The 24,567-nt window shown below is 41.2% G+C and overlaps 1 protein-coding gene across 7 annotated transcripts in view; it reads left to right on the top strand.

The window, feature by feature from the left end:
• Positions 1-24,567, top strand: part of NAV2 (neuron navigator 2) — a 452,110-nt gene that overhangs the window by 363,707 nt on the left and 63,836 nt on the right. For 6 of the 7 annotated variants that reach the window (XM_043970118.1, XM_043970119.1, XM_043970117.1 and 3 more), the window contains 6 exons: positions 7,216-7,354; positions 15,490-15,781; positions 16,825-17,527; positions 20,247-20,711; positions 21,465-21,530; positions 22,943-22,987. In XM_043970118.1, coding sequence (XP_043826053.1) covers positions 7,216-7,354; positions 15,490-15,781; positions 16,825-17,527; positions 20,247-20,711; positions 21,465-21,530; positions 22,943-22,987 — 1,710 coding nt within the window. The remainder of the gene's footprint in view (positions 1-7,215; positions 7,355-15,489; positions 15,782-16,824; positions 17,528-20,246; positions 20,712-21,464; positions 21,531-22,942; positions 22,988-24,567) is intronic. The other variant, XM_043970120.1, reaches the window with a different exon arrangement.

Below are 24,567 nucleotides of genomic sequence, written 5' to 3'. Positions count from 1 at the left end.
AGGCACCATTTCATTTCATTCTAATTCAACACCATCAGTCTTCCCAATGATAATATATTTGGGTGCCTTCCAGAGATGTTGCTGTTCATTTTTGTGGTGAATTTCAACCTTATACCTCAATGTTGAAATGAAGTAGTGCTTCTGGGAAATGGAGTGAAGGTGAGAGCCAGCTCAGAAAGAGCTGACAATGAAGGATCCAAATGTGTCACCTACACGTCTATGTAATCAGCTAGCTAGTCTGTGAATAAATGTTTATTAAGCACCTACTATATACTATATGCCTCTAGGAACTGAGCCAAGTGTTGGGGTTACAAAAAAGTTCCTATTTTCGAGGAGCTCACAGTCTAATGGGGTAGATGAGAGGCAAATGATTATGTCCAAACAAGCTGTACATAGCATAAATTTGAAATAATCAACAGAGGAAACTCACAGAAGTGAGACAGAAAGAATTTTCAAGAAGATGAGATTTTTAGTTGGGACTTGGAAGAAGCCAGGGAAGCCAGAAGGCAGAGATGAGGAGGGAGAATTTTTCAGGCCTGGGGAATAGCCAGATAAAATGGCCAGATCTGAGAGACGGAGTATCTTGTTTGAGGGAACAACAAGGAAGCCCGTGTCATTGGATCGTAGACTATGTGGAGGAGGGGTAAGCTGTAGGAAGACACAGTAGGGGGGGGGCAGCTAGATGGCACAGTGGATAAAGCACCGGCCCTGAACTCAGGAGGACCTGAGTTCAAATCCAGCCTCAGACACTTGACACTCACTAGCTGTGTGACCCTGAGCAAGTCATTTAACCCTCATTGCCCCGCAAAAAAAAAAAGAAGACTTAATAGGTAGAGGGGCAGGTCTTTGAATGCTACACACAATCTTACAGTCGATCTTGGAGCTCATAGTGAACCACTAGAGTTTATTTGAGGATGGTCAAGAAATATTTGTCTTTCTGGCTCTTTGTTAGACACCATGGGGGATAGCAAACTGAATGCAACACAGACCCTGCCCTAAAAGGCTTCCCCTTGGGTAGGATATACTAATGCATAAGTCCTTTGTCTTGATCTAAACAATGAATATGCCTTCCTTCCAGGATTTATCTAATTTATAAGCTTTGTTATAAGAAGTCAACATGTCTACTGTTCTCTAATTACCCTCTTTTCTTGTTTGTGCCTTGGAGATTTTCACAGGATTTTTATACCTTTCAATATCTAGAAATATCTCCCTTAAATTATTTCCAATCTTTTCCTCTGTAAGTCCTTCAATTCTGTTAACTGTTGATTACTAAGGTATTTATTTCTGACTCTAGGATTCTAGCTATAATCAAGTCCCTGAGTTTAATTTCATGGAGATTTTGTTTTTTGTTTTTTGGTGAGGCAATTGGGGTTAAGTGACTTGCCCAGGGTCACACAGCTAGTAAGTGTTAAGTGTCTGAGGTCGGATTTGAACTCAGGTCCTCCTGACTCCAGGGCCGGTGCTCTATCCACTGCGCCACCTGGCTGCCCTTTCATGGAGATTTTGACATTTAGCTGGGCCTTAAATCATGGATAGGTAGGATTTGAAAGATGGAGGGAGGAGAAAGAGCAGCTTTGATGCATTGAACAGTGTGCACAAAGGTCTAGATATGGGAAACTATAGGGCCCATGTACAGGAGACAATGCAGACGAATAAAAGTCATTTTGGTGAAAGGAGCACTGGTAATAAGTACCATGATCTCTTCTAATTCTTTAACTGTTATTTTGGACTACTCACTTTTCTCTGAGTCTCAGTTCCCTCATCCCTAAAATGGGAACATTGAATTGATGGATTTCTAAAGGCCTTTCAAGGTCTGACTTCCTCTGAATCTATCTCTCTATTCTGTAACATATTACCTTTCTTTGTTCTCCGAAATAGTATTAACCTTTTAAACCACTTTCCCATTGTAAATTCTAATTGATTTGAAACCTTTCTTAACCCCTTGGCATTACTGATTTAAGTTCACTCTACCCAAAGGACATCACTGTTTCTGTGTTTTTCCTTTCTCTCTTTTTTCCTTCTATCCAACAAATGCTTGCTTTTTATTGATAGGCTTTCAGAGAGGGTGGTGTGTGTAGTCTTGATTCTTTTTGGTTTTTCTTGTATTTTTAACCTCTTGAAATCTCGATTCTTGTATACTTTATGGTTGCCCATGTTAATGCTTGCTGCTAATTCTGTCTCTATGGTGCATTTCATCAACCTGTTTATTCTTTCTTTAGATTAGAAATTCTTAACCAGGGGTTCATCCCTATTTTTTAAAATTATGGTAATTGTATTTCAATATTATTAGTTTCCTTTGCAAGCATGTATTTCATTTTATGTGTTTAAAGACATTAATTTCAGGAGGAGTTCATAGACCTCCCCAAACTGCCTAAGGGGTCCATGGACTTCCCCAGACTGCTCAAGGGGTACATGACATGTAAAAATGTTAAGATACTCTCCATTAGGTCATTGATAAGTATAGCATATGAGGCCAAAGAAACATGTTCTTTGGTCCTAAGATTTGTATCTTTTTCTTATCAGATGACTACCACACATGACTTCTAGGCCCTGTCATTTCATGATTTTACATGGAAATACTCAGTGTCTAAGTCTTTTTTTCTTTCCCTTCTATTTCCTCCGTTTTCTCTCCTCCCCTCAATGAAATACAATCTGTAAAACAAATACTTAACCAGAAGTTGTGAGACCTAGTCCCGTGACCAGGGTTGACTGGCCACAACTTTGTAGTCAGTCACTAGACTGCATGCACCCTTTGCCTTAGTTTCCTCATCTGTAAAACTAAAGAGCATTTTCCTCTTACGGGACTATTCCCTTCCTTTTATGAAGCTATCTTGGAGATAAATGTAAGCATTTATGTGAAAATGCTTAAAGATGATTGTTTCTTCCCAGGTGTGTTTCTGCCTAGATGTCTTCCTGTTTCTGAATTGAGTCAGGGATGAGTGGTGATTCCTATCATATTAAGGAAGTGCTTTGCATCCAGGCAGATTTTAAGAAACATCTTCTATAGCATGGGATCTAGCTCAGAGTAGACATTTGATAAGTACGTGTTCAAGGAATGAACCACGTCTGAGTCAGCAAGAGTATCAAAATTAACATGTCCCAAACTGGACTCACCTTTACACCAAAACCTGTCTCTTCTTAATTTGACTGATGGTATCACCCCTTTCCAGTAACCCAGGCTAGAAATCTGAGTCATCTCTGATACTTCCCTTTACTGGTTGTGTTTAATCAGTTGCGACAATTCATCAATTCCGACATCTTTCAAATGTGGTATATCCCTTTCCTTTTCTGTTTCAGATGCCCATTACCTCTCGCCTGAACTACTTCCTCACTGGTCTCTCTGCTTCATCCCCAGTCCATTTGACAAAGGTTCTGGTTTTAGTTCACAAGGGCTTCTTGTGATCACTTAAGCAGGAGGCCATGATGTACTCAGCACCAACTTGGGAAGAATAGCGTGTGCTCGTCAGGTGTGGGCACACAGAGAACTCTCTGCCTTAGTAGGACGTTCAGTAGGAAGGCTTACAGGATTTAAAGCTGAAAAGGCCTGGGGGCGGGGGAGGAGTCATCTGGTTCAACCTGTTATTTTACAGATTGGGAAACTGAGGCCCAGAGAAAGAGAATTAACTTCCCCAAGGTCACATAGGCAATAAGAGAGGAGGCAAACCTGAGCATTTCAAGTCAGGTCATGATTCCAAAACAGATTGAAAAGGATTCCAGATCATTTTTTTTTTTATTATTATTATATGCTTTTTTTTTTTTTTTTGGTAGGGCAATGGGGGTTAAGTGACTTGCCCAGGGTCATACAGCTAGTAAGTGTCAAGTGTCTGAGGCCAGATTTGAACTCAGGTCCTCCTGAATCCAAGGCCAGTGCTTTATCCACTGCGCCACCTAGCTGCCTCCCAGATCAATTTTTTTTTTTGCTAGAATACTAACAATGTCTCTACCCCACCAAAATTAAATTAAATTAAAATTATGATGCTTTTTCTTTAATTTTACCTTAAATCCTTAACTTTTATAGTGGCTATAACCATGCATCTCCCTATTAATCAAAGAGTGCTGGACTTGGAGTCAAGTGGGCTGAGTTCTAATGTGACCTCTGGTATTTCCAGCCATGTGACCCTTGGTTAGTGACTTCACCTGCCTGAGCCTCAGTTTCTTGATTTGTCAAATTGGAATAATAATATACTATCTCCCTCACAGAGGTGTTTAAAAAGGGCTTTATAGGGGGCAGCTAGATGATGCAGTGGATAAAGCACTGGCCCTGGATTCAGGAGTACCTGAGTTCAAATCCGACCTCAGACACTTGACACTTACTAGCTGTGTGACCCTGGGCATGTCATGTAACCCCCACTGTCCCACAAAAAAAGGGCTTTGTAAACTTTCAGTTGCTACATAGATGTGATGACATTTTTTCTCCAGATCTACTTATTCTCCAGTGATACATTGATGGTGAGAAGGCCATTTCAAGAAGTGGAAAAACATGAATCAAGGCCATTATGCTTATGGATCCAATGTAGCTTCTTGAGTCACCTTGTTAGGTACATGTTAAATAAGGCATCACCTAAGCCCATGTGGCCTTAAGCTTAAAGGATCCTCTTTTGTTCTCCTTATGAAGTATCTAATAACATACTTTTACTTAGTGAGATTAAGGTTTGCAAAGCACTGTCTCCATAGCCACTCTGTGAGCTTATTACAAGTATTGTTATCATCCTTAATTTCTAGCCAATGAAACTGAGACTCAGAGAAATTCAAAACAAAACAAAACAAAAACAAACCTTGTCCATATCACCGAGTAAGGACATGTCAAAGGTCACATTCAAACTCAGATCTAAATCTTCTACTTCACCACTTTGCATCACAGACTTTCCGTGAGTTAACATTCAACTTGATTAAATGGATTTTGGAAGAAAAAAGGGATTATGTTGAAAGGAGATTGTGATGGAAAGAAACTTTAAATAATGAGCAATTGTCTCCTTACCTGATTGGCATGGCTAGGCAAGACAGAGTCAGGAAGTGTACTGGCAGGTTGAACAATGCCAGCTTTCTCGATTGCTTTAGGGACTATGACTGCCTGGTTATTCTTGGATGTAGAGTGACCCTGTTTCCAACCTATTGTTGAAGCTGTGCAGAATAGCATCGTGGATAGGAGCTGGAGCTACCGAGGAAGCCAATCTGATCGGTTGTTACCTAGCTACAGTTTTCACACAAGTTGACCTTGCTTCCATTTTGCTTTGGCAAGGAAGCCTGTGGTCTCATCTAACTCCTGCCCTTTCAGCACCAGAGTCCCCCATGTGTGCTTTGCTTTCTTTTTCTATTCTTTCTCATTCAACTACTTTCCAGGAATAATTTCAGCCTGATAACTCTATTCTCAAAGTAAACATGTGTTGGGGTGATTGCTTTAAATCAAGGCCCTTTGATATAGAATTGGTGATGGGAGTATGTGTGGTTCATAGTTATATAATACTTTGAAGTTTGAAAAACGCTTTATAAACATCATCTTATTTGATCTTCACAACAATTAAGTAAGAAAGGTGCCATTATTTTTCCCATTTTGCAGCTGAGAAAACTGATGCTTAGAGAGGTAAATGGTTTGCCAGGATCACACAACTGACAACCATCAGAGGTAGAATTCTTATGTCAAGTCTGGCACTCTAGCCTATAGAAAAACATCTATAAACCAAGCAACCTCATTTTGCTATGAAAAACACAAAGGCTTATGGGGAAATTGGCCATCTAATGCCTATAGCCTATAACTGATACTTTTTAAAATGTTTTAAAGCATTTAAAAATAAATTTTGAAATGTTAGCTATTGTACAGTGGTTGGGGAATAGCTGACTAAATGATGGTATCAATAAATCAATACAACAAAATACTTTAATGCAATCAAGATTGATAAGTATGAATAATAATAATAATAATAAATAGCTAGTATTTATATATAAGACTGAACATTGCAAAGGGCTTTACAGATATTATTTCATTTGATCCTCACAACAACCCTGTAAGGTAGGTGTTATTATCATTCCCATTTTGCAGATGGGAAAAGTAAATCTAAAAGGGGTGGGAGATTAAATGAGTTCCCCAGGGTCACACAGCTAGTAAATATCCAAGGTCAAATTTCAACTCAAGTTTCCTGAGTTCAGGTCTGGTGCTCCATCTATCCACTCTCCTACATGGCTGCTACTATATAAAAAAAAATCTGGGATAATCTGTTGGAATGATATAAAATAAAGCAGAAAACAAGGAACATAGTATATATACTTTTACTCTATTAGATAAAAAACTATATGCATAAATATAGAGGAATGGTGAAAAAGATACAATGGAGATACAATGAGTAACAACTCTTATGGACATTTTTAAATGTTGAAATCCACTTATTCAAATATATAATTCTATGATATGTTTAATTTGTTGATCATAATCAAACGGTTACATATAACAGTTTGGGTGACCGTAATCTTTTCTTTTTCTTTTTCTTTTTTCTTTCTTTTTTTTTTTTGGTGAGGCAGTTGGGGTTAAATGACTTGCCCAGGGTCACACAGCTAGTAAGTGTTAAGTGTCTGAGGCTGGATTTGAACTCAGGTCCTCCTGAATCCAGGGCCGGTGCTCTATCCACTGCGCCACCTAGCTGTCCCGACCATAATCTTAACATAAGCATTATATAGTAGTAGATAAAGGGAAGGGAATAAGCATTTATATAGTGCCTATTATGTGTCAGGAGTCGTACCATTATTTTTTTTTTGGCAAGGATCTCATTTCAACAACGCTGCAAGGCAGATGATAACATGTTATCTGAGGAAACTGAGGCAAACAGCAGTTAAGTGACTTGCCTAAAGTTACATAGCTAGGAATTGCCACAGCAAATTCTAATTCTATAAACTGCAAAGAAGATGGGGACCTGAATTGGTAGAGGGAATTTCCTTCCCATGGAGTCCCCTGTACCTATCACTAATCATAAGAATAGGGTTTATTATATATTCATTATTCCGAACATTAAAATGTTCATGATAAATCACTGAAACATTAGCCCTCCTGCCAGTAGACAGAGAGTTGCTACTCTGAAGATGAGTCACGACAAATGAAAACTAGCTTTATTTCTGTGGTTTTATTACACTGGGAGGATTCAGGGGTGGTGCTTCTAGTCTGTGTTGGCTCCACCATAGCTGGAGTGGGAGAAGGCTCAAATTGTCTGAATTTGTTGGTTTTTGCAGCTGGGATGACAGTAGCTCTGTCAGCAGTGGGATCAGCGACACCATAGACAACCTCAGCACTGATGATATCAACACCAGCTCCTCCATCAGCTCCTATGCCAACACGCCAGCCTCCTCGAGAAAAAACTTAGATGTGCAGGTAAGTTGCCCCTGTGTGGAATGTGGAATCAGTCCTGAGCTCCCCTCTGGGAAGAGAGCAATGGACCTGAAAGGAGGGAGCAGAATGGGGAGGAGGCAGGGTATGTTAGGAGAGGGTGGTCCACCACCACTAAGGGGACTTCTGGTCCCTTGGAGGTTCTTGCTAACTTAGCTGGGACTCGAGGAAAGGAAGTCAAGTTCAACATTTTTACATGATAACAGCTGTGGAAAGAAGACTAGAGTAGCAGCCTAATTAGGGTTACCTAATCTGGGTTGGGTAACCCTAAATTCTGGTCTGAGCTCTGACGTTATGTCTGTTTTGCTGAGAGCAAGTGACCCCCCCCTCCCCTTCTCTTCTCTGAAATGAAGAGTTTTAGTCAGTCATCTCTCTTCTACCTAAAAAAAGTTTGTGATTCTGGTAGGTTTCTTAAGTGCTTTCTGAAACTTTCACTAAGTATTGTCTCATTTCATCCTTTAAAGAGGGTTTTTTTCCTGTGCTATGGAAATGCTTTGTTTTATTTCATAAATTAAAAATAAAGTAAAAATTTTAAAAATGTTTAGAACTAGAAGGGACCCTTTTTAACCCTTAATTTTACAGATAAGAAAATTGAGGTCTGTAGAATTGTAAAGTGGTTTGCCCAAGGCCATATAATTAATAAGTGTCAGAGATACTATTTGTACCCTGTTTTCTGCCTCTAAGGGGCAGCTAGGTGGCACAGTGGATAGAGCACTGGGCTTGGAATCAGGAAGACATCTTCCTGAGTTCAAATCTGGTCTCAGATGCCTACGTGTTGTATGACCTTGGGCAAGTCACTTAAGCCTGTTTCCCTCAGTTTCCTCATCTGTAAAATGATCTGGAAAAGAAATTGGCAAACTACTCCAGTACCTCTGCCACGAAAACTCCAAACGAGGTCACAGAGAATTAGACAATAGCAACACCTGAGCGACAGCAACAACTCTGCCTCTAAATGTGGCGCCCTTTCCAGAATACAATGTGTAGCTATTCACCAAAGGAAACTGAGGCATATACCACATAGTCATTGACTGGGTTATGGCTAAAACTCCAGTTTCTTGACTTATATAAGTCCTATTTTTAGTCACATTGTTGTACCAACATTGATGTCTCTGTCCTTTGATTTCTTTTCCTTCCTTCCTTTTCTCTCCTCTTTCTCTTCTTCCTGCTCCCCACCCTTTTTTTTTTGGAGACTATGTCTCCTTGTCTTGCCCAAGATGGAAGGGCCCAAGCCTACCACTGTTTGGCTTGGAAGCTTTGTGTTTCTGACCTGGTTCAATCCTCCCTTCCCTTGGCAACCTGGCGGCTTCCTACTCCCATAGGATTCACTCTATTAGTGCCAGACTCCGTGTAGACCCCTGATCCACTTTAGCCCTGCTGCAGCTCAGAATTCTCACCCACAAGTGATCCACCAGCTTCAGACACTCCAGCAATGGATTATAGGCATGTGCTTCCACAGTCACCCTGTCCTATGATTTTAGAGCCCCTCTCACTAAGAATCAATTCTTATTTACTGAACACACATGACTAGAACTCCAGTTGTGGAGGCTGTTACTAAGCACATGACTAACACTGAGCTAGGTCACGCTTTCCAGAGAGGGCACTGAGTTTTCTACCAATTTCTTATTCCTTCTTTTTCCTTCTCACCCAAGTCTGCCAACTATGCCCACGTTTTCTACAGGTAACCCCTTTCGTTGAAAATCTCCTCTTTCTTAGTGCCCATTTTCTTTGAGAATAGTGATGAATAAAGGATGTGTGAGGGTTTACATGTGATTAAGTCTCTCAAAAATGTAAACAGTGACTGCCTAATGAGAGGTATTGGGTATAGCCTGCAGGGCTGCCTGTCACTGCATGTGTTTTCATTTTGAGCAGTATTTGTGTGTGTGTGTGTGTGTGTGTGTGTGTGTGTGTGTGTTGTATCTGTGTGTATTTTCCTTTAAATCTCTACTGTACATTGTATACTCTGGCACACTGTCCCAGCACAGTCACCTCCCAATCAGAGAAATTAGAGGATTTAAATATTCCTAGCAAGTGGGTGTCCTTAGCACAAGCCCGCCATTAAAACATTGTGGATTTTCCTTTCTTTCATAGACACTAACTTCCTTGAGACACATACCAGTCTCAAGGGAGAAAAATGCCTCAAGATAGTCCTTAGACAGCTGGTTTCAAAGCCAAAGGAATTTGGAATTATCAAGGCTTTTGGCTGAGAGTAGCCGGTAACAGGCAATAATTCTGCAGAGAAAGATTTCTCTTTTGTTTACTTGTTACAAGATTAATGCAAGACCTGCTCTTAAATTGTGTATTGTATGACTCCCTTAGTCTTTGTTCCTGGGCTGAGAAGGCCATGTTGGATTATCTGTTGAAGATTTACAGAATTGACATCTGGAGGGTGTTGAAGTGATTTTTCCTTGTGACATATTTGAATTTAGTCACTGCTCAGAGACCCCTTTCTTGTGTTTGAAGAGTGGCCTATGCCTCCTGGGTTACATGTTTAATTTCCTGTTGTTCATCTTGCAAGCATCTCATCAGAAAGCGAATGAAATAAATGCAAACCAAAGCAAACGTTAAGAAAAAAAGTAAGGATTTTTAAAGGAATGGTTTCCCAGTGACTTCCCATTGTTCTCTAACTAGGGAGTGTCTTAAAACATCTGAATTCAGAAGACTTTGCAATCTACTGCTCATCCTTTCCTGTATTACACAGATGAATGTTAAGGGCCATTACCCAGCATCCCAGAAAGATGTTAGGTGACTGATAGAACAGTAATGCAGTCATTTTTCTGAAACTACTCACCCTGAAATTTGGCACCTTCAATTCTCAGTGATTTAAAAAAGACACAGGATATCAAATAGGAATACATATCCTTATATCAAAAGAAGGAAAGGTATAAGCACAGAGTTGGTAAGAAAAAAGGATATGAATTCTGAAATTTTCCCTCTTACAAAGGATCTAAGAGGAAAAAATGGGTGGGGAAAGCTACTTTTCCAAAAGTATGGGGTCGTTATTGCTTGTAATAAACCAATCAAGAGTAGCTTCTTTAGCCATATTGGGGGAGAGAATGGTAATAACTGTGGAGTGGTAGCTTGAAGTTAATTATCCGTGAGTGTATTAACTGCTTTCTAGATTATCTGCACCCTGATCTAGCTTCATCCTGGTACTGGATGATCAGTATTAACTAGAGGTAGATTAGGGTTGGATGCAGAGCAGATGACTGGGGGTATGAGTGTACACATGTGCATTTATGTGTGGGGTGTGTGTATTATAGGATCATATAGGGAAAGGACCTTTGGAACCACCTGCACAATGGATAGAGTGCTGGAGTCAGGAGGACTCATCTTCCTGAGTTCTAATCTGGCCTCAGACACTTACTGTGTGACCTCAGGCAAGTCACTTATCCCTGTTTTCCTCAGTTTCCTCAACTGTAAAATGAGCTGAAGAAGAAAATAGCAAACCCCTGCAGTATCTAACAAGAAAACCCCAAAACAGGGTCACAGAGTATAGGCCACGACTGAAACAATTGAACAACAAAAAGCCATTTTCTAGAGGTGGCATGGCATGCCATGGTGGATGGAGCAGTGGCCTTGGAGTTAGGTTTAAATCCCTCATCAGGCTAGCTGCACAAGTCGCTTAAATTCTTTGGACTTGAGTTCTTCATTTGTCCCATGAGGGCATTGGACTACTGTAGACTCTAAGGTTTTTCTAGCTCTAAATCTATGATTCTATGACACAACCCCCTCATTTAGCAAATGAGGGAAACTGAGGCTCAGAAATGTTAAGTGACCTGTCTAGGGTCATACTGATAGCAAGTGCCTGGGTGTAACTTGAACTAAGATCCCCGACTCCAAATTCAGGATGCTTTCTGCACTTCACAATGCTATAAAGACTGGCAAGGTAATATTTTTGTAATGACACAATGGTAACTATCTCTTTCCAGGTGGATCATTGTAGTGTTTTCCCCCCATTTGTGAGAGGCAGCATGACATAGTAGAGAGAGACTTGGCATTGGAGCCAGAAAGACCTAAGTGTGATTTCTATCTCTGACCACATCACCCTTATGGTGCTGGGAAAATCACATCTCAGCCCTAGGCAACTCTTTAATGCTTTAGGATGCAAAAATGGCCCAGTATGCATTGGCACATCTGTGAAATCAGAGGTCCAGTCCCAGCCTCTGTCCCTTTTATTTTTGTAGCTCCCTTAATGTCTAACACATAGCAGTCATCTATCCTGTAAATGTTTGCTGAATGAATGAGGTAGCTGTTATGTTTGCATTCAGAATACTAAAGATTGGAATGTTGAAGAAATGAAGGAGCAGAATGACCTGTTCCCCACTCTTTTTTGGTCATTAATCAAGAGCTGATTGGAACCTTATTTCTACAATTTGTCCCTACAGATGTTACAAGGCTCTTAGTGAAAGGGAATTGGTGGTAAAAGTTCAGGGTTTACAAAAAGTAGATAAATAATCCTGCCTCACCCACAATAATTACATAAATAACTCCAGTTCCACCATGGTCTGTAAGCTGGCAATACATTTTTAAAATAACATTTATTCTCCAATTGCACATAAAAACAAATTTTCACATTTGTTATTTTGAGTTCCGAGTTTTCTCCTTTCCCTTTCCCTGAAATGGTATGCAATTTGATATAGATTACATATAATGCATACTTCTTTAAATTGTATTTTTCTCTGCAATTGACTGCAAAAATTTGCATGTATTAACAGAGACTTGAGATCCAGATCACTCAATCAAATATTTAAAGCTAGAAGGGACCTTGGAATCATCTTATCCAACTCCATCATTTTATAGATAAAGCAACTGAGGCCCAGAGAGATAAAATATCTTGTCTAAGGACGTAGGTGAGTTAGGAAATAGAAATATAATTTGAACCCAGGTCCTCTGTCTCCAAGCAGTCCCCTCCTCTTCACTGCTGACCGTTGTTTCTTCAGAGTCAGAACCCTAATAAAGACAAAATCTACTTGAATGACTTGTGGCATCTCTGTGGCCTGGGCTGCCAAAGTCAAAAGATTGAGTGGAGGGTAGTGCTCAGGACTTTCTTTATAGCTTTGCGGGCTGTGAGATCTCATCTTCAGACAGCTGGCTATGAGAAGCAGTGGTTGGGGCAGGAAATGTGGGGAAGGCACACGACGTTTCTTCATCTGTAAAAAATGGGGAATAATAGGACTTGGGGCTACCGGTCTATTGCAAGGATTGAATGACATAATGCATGTACAGAGCACTATAGAAATTTAATATAGAAATATTAATATATGTATATGATAATTATGTAATGTTATGTATGTAACAGGTATTTATACACATGATTATTGTTGTTGTCGGGGATGTAGTAAAGGAGATTGGAGTTGAACTGTGAGATCCATTTCAGCTCTAAAATGAATTGTATAATTAACACAATTGGGGACAGTTAGGTGGCACATTGGATGGGGGGCTTAGCCTGGAGTCAGGAAGACTCATCTTCCTGAATTCAATTAGCTGTGTAACCCTGGGCAAGCCACTTAACTTTTGATTGCCTCAGTTTCCTCATCTGTCAAATGAGCCAGAGAAGGAAATGGCAAACCACTACAGAGTATTTGCCAAGAAAACCCAAAATGGGGTCATGAAGAGTGAGGCCTGCCCAAAACGACCAAACAACAACAAATGAACACAATTTGACTAGTACAGAAGGATATCAACATTCATCCTGATGAAGATATTAAAAGTCAGTCAGCCAGAGGTGAAAACCTGGAAATGTCCCTCTTTTTATGAAAGTTTCCATCAGACAGACTAAGAGCTGGGCCAGTGGGGCTTGCCTTGCAGCCATCCTTGAAATGGGGAATTCTTTTAACTATGGCCTGAATACTCATTCTCCTTTCTGTTCTTCTTTCCTTGCTTTTGCTGCCTTGGGAGCAGTAAGTGAGATCAAATATCCTATTTCCTCCCCACTGGGCTAGCCTCCAGCACATTGTAAGTAGATTCTTCAGGGCACATTAGGAGATAAAATTAATCAGTAAACATTAATTGAGCTACACTACTATATTTCAAAGCCCCGCCATAGTTACTGTGGGGGATCCCAATATGTCTAAGGCTCAGTTCCCACTGAAGTAGATGGAGCAGCAAGACACTGATACAGTGACAAATAATTAACAGAACAAGGTAATTTATCCAAAGTGCCAAATGAACCGTGCAGACTGTGGATGCACAGAAAGTTGGAAGAGGGAGGGATCGCTATGGCCGCAGATGAGCCCAAGCTGACATTGGTAGGATCACAGGGAGCCAATGCTTCAAGCCTTCAGGACTGGCTCATTCTTCAGGGGAGGAATGCATCTTGAACTACTCTCAAGGTTACAGGCACAATAAACTTATGTTGTCACTTAGTTTTTTTCAGGTAAAAACTTTTTTGAAGAGTTCTTCCCCTGAACCCCATGACCCGTTTTGAACTGATTGATTTGGGGAGTAGTATAGCTATCCCCAAAATGATCCAAAGTAGCTCTGTTATGGGGGAAATAGTATATCCCTCAGGACTTACTTCTGTTGCTGGAAGCTGGCATTTAAGTGGCCCCTGTAACTGTTTCAGAATATCATTGTGGGATATAAGGGCACTGAACTGTGAGACCTGAGTTTGAATCCTCCATTTGGACATTGACTAGCCAGCTATGTGACTATGAGAAGGAAATCACGTCCTTAAGCCTTAGTTTAGTCACCTGTGAAATAAGTCTAATACTACTTGGACTACTTTGTGTGTGGGTGGGGGGGGATTGTTGAAGGAAAGCACTTTGTAGACTTTAAAGCATCCTGTAATGGAATATTATTCTCACCCCCTGGAATGTATCTGGAATCTGGAGTCAGAGAACCTGGATTTAGATCCTGCCTCAGCCACTTTTTACCTTGTGATCTTGGGCAAATCACTTAACCCTCCCTAGGTATTAATTTCTTCAAATGTAAAACAAGGGGCTTGGAGGAGACCAGGGCTTCTTAAACTTTTTCCACTCACAACCTCTTTTTGCCCAGGAAATTTTTACACGACCCTGGGTATATAGGTGTATAGAACAGGTATATATAAGCTTTTACTGTTGCCCAATTTTTCGTGACCCCACCACATTCAGTTACATGACCCCATATGGGGTCACATCCCACAGTTTAAAAAGCTAGGGACTAAATGACCTCAAAGATCCCTTCCATTTTAAAATCTAAAATCTTAATTCATTGCAGAAGTGGGGAACTATAATGGGTAGAATAACACATATTCTCCTGAAAGAGGTCGATACATTACTTGGTTTTGCTGAATATTTTTTTTCCTATCTTTAATCTTTGTTCTAAGGGGATGGTTCACTGAGTAGGAAAAAGGATCTATTCAGTTATGGGTGATGTAAAAATAAAAGACATCAGTAAGAAAAAAAATAAGTTAGCAGCATATAAATGAAGCTTCAGTCTGAACTCTACACCCATCTGCTTTGATCAATTCCCCCTCTGCCTTTTAACACTTTGAGGAAGTATTATTTTGGGATTGGTTCCTTTCAGCTCCTGTCTCTCTGGCATGTTAGGGTAAAGCTAGCAGCCCTCGGCATCTCACTCCATGAGGAAGGCTGCAGCACTGTGCTGTCTCTAGAAATGTAACTGCCAGTCAAGTGATAGAGAACAAAGGGAAGCTGGCTGAGTATGTTTGAATACACAGAGATACTGGGGGCATATGGAGTTTGAGGATGGCAGCACGGAGAGGCAAATGGCTTGATTATTGAATTCATAGCACATCCTTGGTGAATTACTTGGGGTCTTTTGTTGTGTTGGTTGGTTGTTGTTTTTTTTAATTTCTGGATCTCTTTTGCCACCTTCCCTTTCTTTTTCTCCTTTGTACCTTTCCCTTATTTTCTTCCCCTCTTGATCTACTCAGGTATCATCATGTTTTTTTCACCTTTCTTGAACCCAAAAGAAGCAGGGAATTTGAGCAAGGAATTCAAAGAACAAAACCAAAACTTTTCTTTCTTTCTTTTTTTTTAAATATCCAAGGAATAGTTATCAATCTCTTTACTTTTTTCCTTCCCTTTGCTGATTCGAATCAGTAATATTTTCATTAATGTTATTTCAGACCTGGGATCTGGGGAAAACTAACCTGGGGCATTTTTTTTCTTCAGACCGACACTGAGAAGCATTCACAAGTGGAGCGGAATTCTCTTTGGTCTGGTGATGATATCAAGAAATCAGACGGGGGATCTGACAGTGGTATAAAGATGGAGCCGGGGTCCAAGTGGCGGCGGAATCCCTCCGATGTGTCCGATGAGTCTGACAAGAGCACCTCAGGGCGAAAAAACACAGTTATCTCCCAGACAGGCTCATGGCGGAGGGGCATGTCGGCCCAGGTTGGCATCACCATGCCAAGGACAAAGACTTCTGCCACAGCAGGCACGCTGAAGACTCCAGGGACAGGTAAGGAAAAGTAAAAAACTGTCTCAGACCAGGATGGTGTGCCTTTGAAAGCAAGGACTGGTAACTCTTGTAACAACTTCTTTTTAGGTCCTCAAGAATTTGCATTTTTTATTTGTTTTGGGAATGAATGTTTTGCAGTATATCATCGAGAAGTCTTTCATAAATATATCTTTGAATGAATGTGTGTATGTATGTATATGTGTGTTTGCATACATATACATATTCTATATATTTTTTGTATGGGGCAATGAGGGTTAAGTGACTTGTCCAAGGTCACACAGCTAGTAAGTGTCAAGTGTCTGAGGCTTGATTTGAACTCAGGTCCTCCTGAATTCAGAGCCGGTGCTTTATCCACTGCGCCACCTAGCTGCCCCTACATACACATTCTTTACCTCAGCCTAATTGGAATAATTTATTTATGTTAGCCTATTAAACTATTAAAATATCTAAGTTCCAAAAACATTGAATTTGTTAAACTGTGTACCAAGTAAAGTCTACACTGATGTCTCAAACTCATTATGCCTGTGAGGTTTTATTGTCAATGGTTTGCAAAATGCAAGCACAGTTTGTTGAAAGAGGTACATTCTACAGAAATGTTTTGTGCAACATTTTAGCTTGTGATGACCTGGGTTCAATTCCTGGCTCTGCCACTTAATAACTGCATGACTTTGGACAAATTACTTAACCTCTGTGGGTCACAGTGTCCTAATCTGTAAAATGGAAGGGGTGGATTAAATGACTTCAAAGGTTCCTTCCAACTCTAAGATCCTAATGAATTTGGTTTCCAGATTTTAAATTAAGTGCTCAGGTGACTTTTCTTTACCAAAGGTGTTTTAAATATTTATGAAAATAGATATATGCTGATAGGTACAACACAATAGCAACAGACAAGATGTTTTCCTTTAAAAGCTGTTTCTTTTGCTTCTCAAGGCGGAATTATCTTCCCATGGGAATATCATCTCTTCCCAAGAAGGTGTTTCGTATATTGATTCTGTTCCTCTCTGTCTTGACTTTGGAGCCTTACACATTGATTTCTCTCTTAGGAAAAACAGATGATGCAAAGGTATCAGAGAAAGGAAGACTTTCCCCTAAAACCACACAGGTGAAACGCTCTCCATCAGACGCAGGTCGCAGCAGTGGCGATGAATCCAAAAAGCCTCTTCCCAATAGCGCCAGGACAGTGACCGCTAACACCAACGCTTTTGGGTTTAAGAAACAGAGTGGTTCCACCATTGGGCTGACCATGATTACGGCTAGTGGAGCCACCATCACCAGTAGATCAGCCACCCTGGGCAAGATTCCAAAGTCCTCTGGGCTGGTGGGAAGGTCTGCCAGTCGAAAGACAAGCATGGATGCGGCCCAGAACCAGGATGATGGCTACCTAGCCCTAAGCACGAGGACAAATCTTCAGTACAGGAGTCTGCCTCGTCCCAGTAAGTCCAGTAGCCGGAATGGGGCTGGTAATAGATCCAGCACAAGTAGCATAGATTCCAATGTGAGCAGCAAATCAGCAGGTCTGCCTGTGCCCAAACTGAGGGAGCCTTCCAAGACAGCTTTGGGGAGTTCTCTGCCAGGACTCATCAATCAGACAGATAAAGAAAAGGGAATCTCCTCTGACAATGAGAGTGTAGCTTCCTGTAACTCGGTTAAAGTGAACCCAGCATCCCAGACAGCATCCAGTGTGGCTCCGGCCACCCATCCGCAAGGTGCCAAGTACCCAGATGTAGCATCTCCCACGCTACGAAGGTAAGTTGTGTCTTGACTCTCAGTTTAAATAATGCTAAGTGGAATGGACTTGGGCAGTTTGCATTCTGTTTTGTTAGTAATAGGTCAGCTGTTTTCATCCACCTCTGTTTCTCACTTTTAAAGAGGATGAGCCCTTGGGATGTTGCTGCCTTAAAACAAAGAAAACATTTAGCCTTAGACTATTTTGGTGGCTCAGGCTCCCAAATTAAAAAAAACAAAAGTATTTTCAAACAGGCAAAGGAGGAAGCTTGCACCTTTTAATACCTTGCTGGGCATACCTCAGGATTGTTGGCTAAATTAAGAACAACCTTCCTTCCTTTGATTATTCATAGTAGAGATTTCTCTGGTCCCATAAAATAGTCCTATTTCTTTAAAACCCACCTGGTATACTTGATGGAAGTTGTGGTTCACTCAAAATTTTAATCAAGATATTAATTCAGCTGAGTCAATTCCTCTTCACTTTCTTTGCCCTGCACCATGTTGTTTTTTAAAGGGATGGGGTTGAAGAGGCAACCATTGTTTGATTAGAAGGGATTCTGGGAAAGGACATTTATTTCCTTTATGTCTTCCAAAGCCAATTTGCATCCCCATTTCCCAACTCTGGAGCAAAGTTTCTCTAGGGAGAAAGATGGTATGATTCCTGTATTTCTGTCTGATCTCTATGAGATGTCACCATTCTAATACTTCAGAGCTAGCCCTGGGTTATCTCCTTATTCCTCCATGCCATCACCATACTGTTACATTAGTGGGAGGTGGATGGGAGGGTGCCCCACCCCAGTCTTCCCTCTCATGTCTTCTTTGTTGTCCAGAGAGGTGAGACCCCACCATAGTGAACTAAGGACTGAAATTGATGAATAGGAACATTTGAAAGGGCTTCCTAAATGCCAATTTCCTTGAAAGGTATAATGAAGCAATTCAACGCTTACTCTTACTTGCCTAGACTTGATTATTAAAACTTCAAAAACTATTTTTGGAGTAGGGGAATCAAAGTTTGGACCCTTTGCTGTTCCAATATGCTGTCTTCTAAATGAAACATTTTATTGCTTCTCACTTAATATATTATATGCAATATTCACTTCATGTTGAAATTTCTTTTAGTAGCTACAAAGGCATTTTTCCTAGACCCATAGGCTCCTATTATCACAGACTTGAAAATGCATCTGGCTTCTTTGACACTACACTGAGCACCTTTCAACTAATTCTTGGGAAATTGTATATCTGATATTATTAAAGTATTTTCCTTTCTCCTAATTGATTAGACCCTTCATTCTCTGGTTGTCAAAAGATCCTGTATGCCAAGAGCATTTCTCATCAGACACCAGTTATCTCAAAGCTAAGAAGATAATAGAGTATAATTTTATGGTAAATGAGATTAGTGGGACTTCATTGTGTACAGAGACCAAACTCGCCTTAAAATCCCGTGGCTGATTTCAAAGGAAAACAGTGATACAGCATTCTTATACCTTATTGCCATCCCTGGAATATTTTTAAATGTTTAGCTCCTACAAGTTTAGAAGTTTAGATTTGACTCCCCCCCCTCCATCTGTCTGTCTGTCTGTCTGTCTGTCTGTCTCTCCCTCTCCCTCTCTCTCTCTCTCTCTCTCTCTCTCTCTCTCTCTCTCTCTCCCTCTCTCCCTCTCCCTCTCCCTCTCCCTCTCCCTCTCCCTCTCCCTCTCCCTCTCCCTCTCCCTCTCCCTCTCCCTCTCCCTCTCCCTCTCCCTCTCCCTCTCCCTCTCCTCCCCATATAAAACACACATTTTTATAGGTGGTTTATATTTTTTGCATTCATAGGATGTGTGCTTTCCTTTGTAGCCAAAGGAAGTGAATGCTGTTGACCTGCTATGAAGAGACCATGTTTTTTTTTCTCAGCAATGGGGGATTGGAATGTCCCATTCCATCTACCACCCCCTTAGACTTCAGGGTACACAATAATATCATAATTAGACAAGGCTGAGCATGTGATTTGTAGGAGAAAGAAGCAAACTGGTACCTATGTGACCAGTAAGGACTGTTTTCTACTTAACACTCCCACAGTTATTTTAAGGCTCAGACTATCCAGTCAGTGTTAATGCCAGATGAATGCTTCCTACTCATTAGAGAAGCAACAGGTGTCACAGAAACAAACATTTCTGTTATCCATTTGTCTCTGAAAGGTAGACTTCCCAGGCTTAAAGGTGCAGATGTAGGCAGTTATTAAGCCAATGTTTCCTAATTCCAGGTGTTCTGCATGAAGAGTGGGGAAAACAAACTTCATCCAACAACCTAGAAAATGACAGTGACAAAAATTTGCAATTCATCTAATTAGAATAATTTGTGTTGGTTTTCTTCCTCCTACTAAACATGAGCTCCACCAGGCCAACAATCAAATCTTCTTAAACTTTATAGCGCCAACACCTACAAAATGCTCTACTGCATTTTCATTCAATTACTGAGTGACAGGATGGGGACTCAATAAGGAAGAGTATTGAACCAGACATTGTCTTCTTCACATCTCCATTCCCCATCTCCTAGCTTAGATCTAGAGTTAAGTCATTTTCATAGGACTTGGAGGTCAGACCTGGGAAATAGCCAAAAATGTAAGGTTAGCCATTTTTGTAGGATAGAAGGCATCCCCCATTCCACAGATTCTTGTTATCTCCTTTCCCCCACCCATCTCTTTGAAAGCTCCTTGCCTTTGGCATTGAGCACTCAACCCCCACAATGCTTTATCTCTTCACAGACTCTTTGGTGGAAAGCCTGCTAAACAAGTGTCCATCACCACAGCTGAAAGTATGAAAAATTCAGTGGTCATCTCTAATCCTCATGCTACTATGACCCAGCAAAGCAACTTAGAGTCCCCCTCTGCCAGTGGCATTCTGAGCAGCGGGAGCAGCAGCCCACTGTACAGTAAGAATGCCGACATGAACCAGTCTCCGTTAGCCTCTAGTCCCAGCTCAGCCCACTCTGCTCCTTCCAATAGTCTCACCTGGGGCACCAATGCTAGCAGCTCTTCGGCAGTGAGCAAGGATGGCCTTGGATACCAGTCTATTAGCAGCCTTCACACCAGCTGTGAATCCATTGACATCTCCCTCAGCAGCGGAGGGGGACTGAGTCACAATTCTTCCACTGGCTTGATCTCTTCAAAGGATGACTCCCTCACTCCCTTTATAAGAACCAACAGTGTTAAGACCACACTGTCAGAAAGGTTAGTGTTTCCATTCTGTTTGATTTATCATCCTAAATTAGAGTAACAGTACCCTAAAAAGCCAGGAAGGTTGTAGCAGGAGTCCCCAAAAGTGAAGTAACATTTGGATCTCTTTCTTTTCTGATCTATTGATACCTTTATGGATTACAAATAATACTAGAACTCAAACTGATTTCTCACCAGGAGGCCAGTTTGATATTACACTAAATATTAAAATATGCTTTCTGTTGTCTTTTCTTTTGACTTTGGTCATCCTCAGTGCTCACAGCTGCTGGAGGACTTTGGTTTAATTCCTTGCCTTTGAAAGGGTATTCACCCTTTGAAATCCTTCTAACAGTCATTTTTGTTCCTTTTTTTTTCTTGGATCAACTTTTTTTTCTCCCTCCCTCTCATAATTCTGCCTCAAAGTAGTTTGTGTATTAAAGAGAACAGTTGTTCTCTTTAATAGGCTTCCAGGAAACTTTAGGGTAGTTCCCTAGGGTAGCCAGGTTGTTACAGTAGCAAGCAGATAGCAGGGGTCCTATGATACTAGGAATTTGAAACTTAGCAGTCCAAAGCTTCAGCTGGGCAGTGTGTTTCATTTTGGTGCTGAGTCACATTGCATTTCTCAAAGTGGGAGGCAAAAAACTAACAGTAGCTTTTGGAAAAACTAAAATGTTCTGATTAGTGTGTTTAACAACTTCCCTTTCTTCAGCATTCTTGGCTCTAATATTCCTTCTCTTGTTTTCTGTCTGATTGGACTTATTCTTCTAGCCCTCTCTCCTCCCCTGCTGCTAGCCCTAAGTTCTGCAGAAATACTTTACCCAGGAAACAGGACAGGTAAATGATGTTCCTTTCAGGCAGGGACTCCAGGTTTTTCCATTAATTTATCTAAAGTCATATGATTGTTGAGTAGAGGCTACTGGGTGGAGGCCCCCTCCCATGTGTTTGTGGATTTGATATATAACCTGTGCTACTCAGTCATGCAGGTGAGGGTCTGCTCCTTTGCTTTTTGAGAACTGGAGGGAAGGTGGCAGAGTCAGGAGATTCCCTTTCAAGTTTAGGAACCCTGATCTTCTCAGATAGTCCAGGAGAAACTCTCACTCGAATTTCAGCCTTCCTGTGGCGTGCTATCTCTCCCTATCCCCAAGCTCAGCCCAGTCCACCTACCATCACCTGGTAGACCTCTCACCTCTGTCTCCACCTACCTACCAATGTAGTCCAAAAGTTTGTCCTGCTCTAAGTGAGCAGTTCACTGTGATTTGGCTTGTCCTGTCTTGGAGGTGGCTTTGTTCCAATGTGCCTGTTTTCTTTAATTATAGCAATAAATTTTAAAAATGAATCGGAGAAGAATAGAGAAAATGAAAATGGATAAGCTGAGTTTTTCAGGGAGCTTTCCCATGGCCCAGTTTTAGAGGTAGATTTTATCCTTGATATGGATGGAGGTGGACTCTATTTAATAGAATAAGTAGATGATCTATTTAAAAAAAAATAAACCACCACCACTCCCATTACCCCCACCCCCATTTGCCATGCTCATGAACCAGTGCTTTAAGTACTTACTTTTTGAAAATAGCAATAATGCCTTGGCTTTATCAGCTCTCAAGTTACAGCATGCCCAGTAAAGGGCTGGATCTCAATTCCTAGATACAGTAACAAGGGCTACCGCACTTGAGACAGATGGAATTTACTTAGCTACAACTGAATTCCAAATATGCAGACTCCTACAAGCTTCTGACCTCTCAAAATTCTACAACCAAGTCCCTTCCCCCACTTCATTTCACACACCTCCAGCCTCTCTCTGACTTCCCCTCCCCTCCCCCAATATTTAAGGAGAAGGCCAGAGCTTGGGTGGGCTAGGTAGAGGGGAGGATCTGCCATCCTTACTCTCCAGTTAATTTTGGTAATGATGATTCAGATGAAGGGAGCCCATATTTCCAAATACATTGGCTTGTGGATCTCCCAAAGCCAAAGGACACCCTCGGTTTTGTGTGGAGTGGAGTGCTGGCTTCCCCCTCCCCTCCAGGTGATGGCATGGTACCTAATGCATGGATAACTAAAGGGGCCAGAGATCAGGTCACCTCATGTCTGTATATATGTATGTATTTTTGTACGTACATATTGGTCTGCATGCTTGCTTAGATCTAAATAATGTGATGTGGGTGTGGATACCATTCTCTTCCTCCTGCTCTTTTAATCCCGACCCCCTTGTGTTTCTCTGAAGTTTTTTTTTTCTTTTAACTCTCCTACAGTGACCCGCACCTTGATAGGAACACTTTGCCTAAAAAAGGACTCAGGTATTGGTGTTTCCTCCTAGCGTACTTGGCTTTTGTGGTGGCTTGGGCACTTGGCTGTGTGTGTCTTTCTCGTGGCTGGCAGCAGGGTGGGTTAGCAGAGGGTCATCTGCTTCAACAGCAGGACTGTTTGGGCCAGACTCCTCTGACCTTCCTGTCTTCACCTCCCCATCCAGTGTCTTGTTTGCTTGAGCAGGGGCCATGGCTTTCGCAGACTGAAAAACCGGCACCGGGCAAGAGTGGCAAGCTGCGGCCGGCTGCTTTTGTGGCCGGGTTTATCAGCTCAGACAAATTCACCATCATAGCACTGCTCATGGAAACTATTTTCCAAGAATAAAAAGCATGATTTATAGCATTTTCATTTACTTGCTAGGACAAGGTCAAAAAGGGCAACCAAAAACAAACAAACCAAATAAGTGGCCTATGTTGAACCCCAGATTTGGACACAGAGGGCCTCTGTTTGACTCTTTCGGGGCTACTTACAACCTGTGTGACTGTGGACAAGTCACTAAAGCTCTGAGTCCTGATTTCCCTCTTCTAAAATGAGGAAGTTGGATCATGTGAAGGGAGGCCCCTTCCCATTCTAAATCTTATGATCCTATGATCTATGATTTTCTTTCTTTCTTTTTTTTTTTTTGGCCACATAAAAAAAATGTTGCTAATTAGGGGTACTTTGCGGAATCTAGGATATCCTGACTGAAAATTGAGATCAGCTCTTAACATGCAAAAAGCATGTGCATCTGTTTCCTGGGGGAAAAAACTTGGAAAACACCCACCAGAAAGGATTTTCCTTTCTGTTCAAACCAAGTGGGTGGTTTTGGCTCATTAGCAAGGCAAGCCCTGGCTAAATGAAATGCTATAAGTCAATCCTGCTTATGCTATGGGGGTCACTTCGCCCACTTGAGAGGTTTTGACTTGCTTGCCCTCCTTCCAGGATCCCCATCTCACTTCGGCTGCTACCATTTTTCCTGCTCTCTAAAATGCCTTGTTCTTTGTAGCAGGTGGTTCACCCAGCACTTGGGTATGAACTGCTTGGGCACACATGGGCCGTGGAATGGAATGTTTCATTGCTGTCATGTGTTTCTGTATTTAATAACCTGTCATTTTTAAGGCTGAAACACACTGACCTGTAAAGTAAGGTAGGTAGAAATACTTCCTTCCAACAGGGGCTTAACATAGAACAGATTCTGGGCAAATAGGATGTGCTGGAAAAAACAAAACAAAACAAAACATCCAACAGTCTCATGTAGCTCATCATTCCACAATGCTTTAAAGTTTGCAGAGTGTTTTATTATGGACATCACTTCATCTGATCCTCCCCAGGACTCTGTGTGGGGTAGATTTTATTGTCATCCTTTGTTCACTTCTGAGGAATTTGTGACTCAGAGCCCTTAGATGATTTCCCAGTGTCCCACAGCTAGAAAGTATCTGAGTCTGGATCCAAAACCCAGGTCTTTCTAATTCCCAGTCCAAAGATCTCTCCAATAACCCTCACTGCTCCTTCTAGAGATCTTAGAGCTCCACACTGTAGTGCTTTAGTGTGCACCCCTAAAGCCTTTCTCTGCATCTGAGCATTTATCATG

This window comes from Dromiciops gliroides, chromosome 6 (genome assembly GCF_019393635.1).
Source record: "Dromiciops gliroides isolate mDroGli1 chromosome 6, mDroGli1.pri, whole genome shotgun sequence".
NCBI classification, from domain to species: Eukaryota; Metazoa; Chordata; class Mammalia; order Microbiotheria; family Microbiotheriidae; genus Dromiciops; species Dromiciops gliroides.
This window is presented reverse-complemented; position numbering and strand designations above follow the sequence as displayed.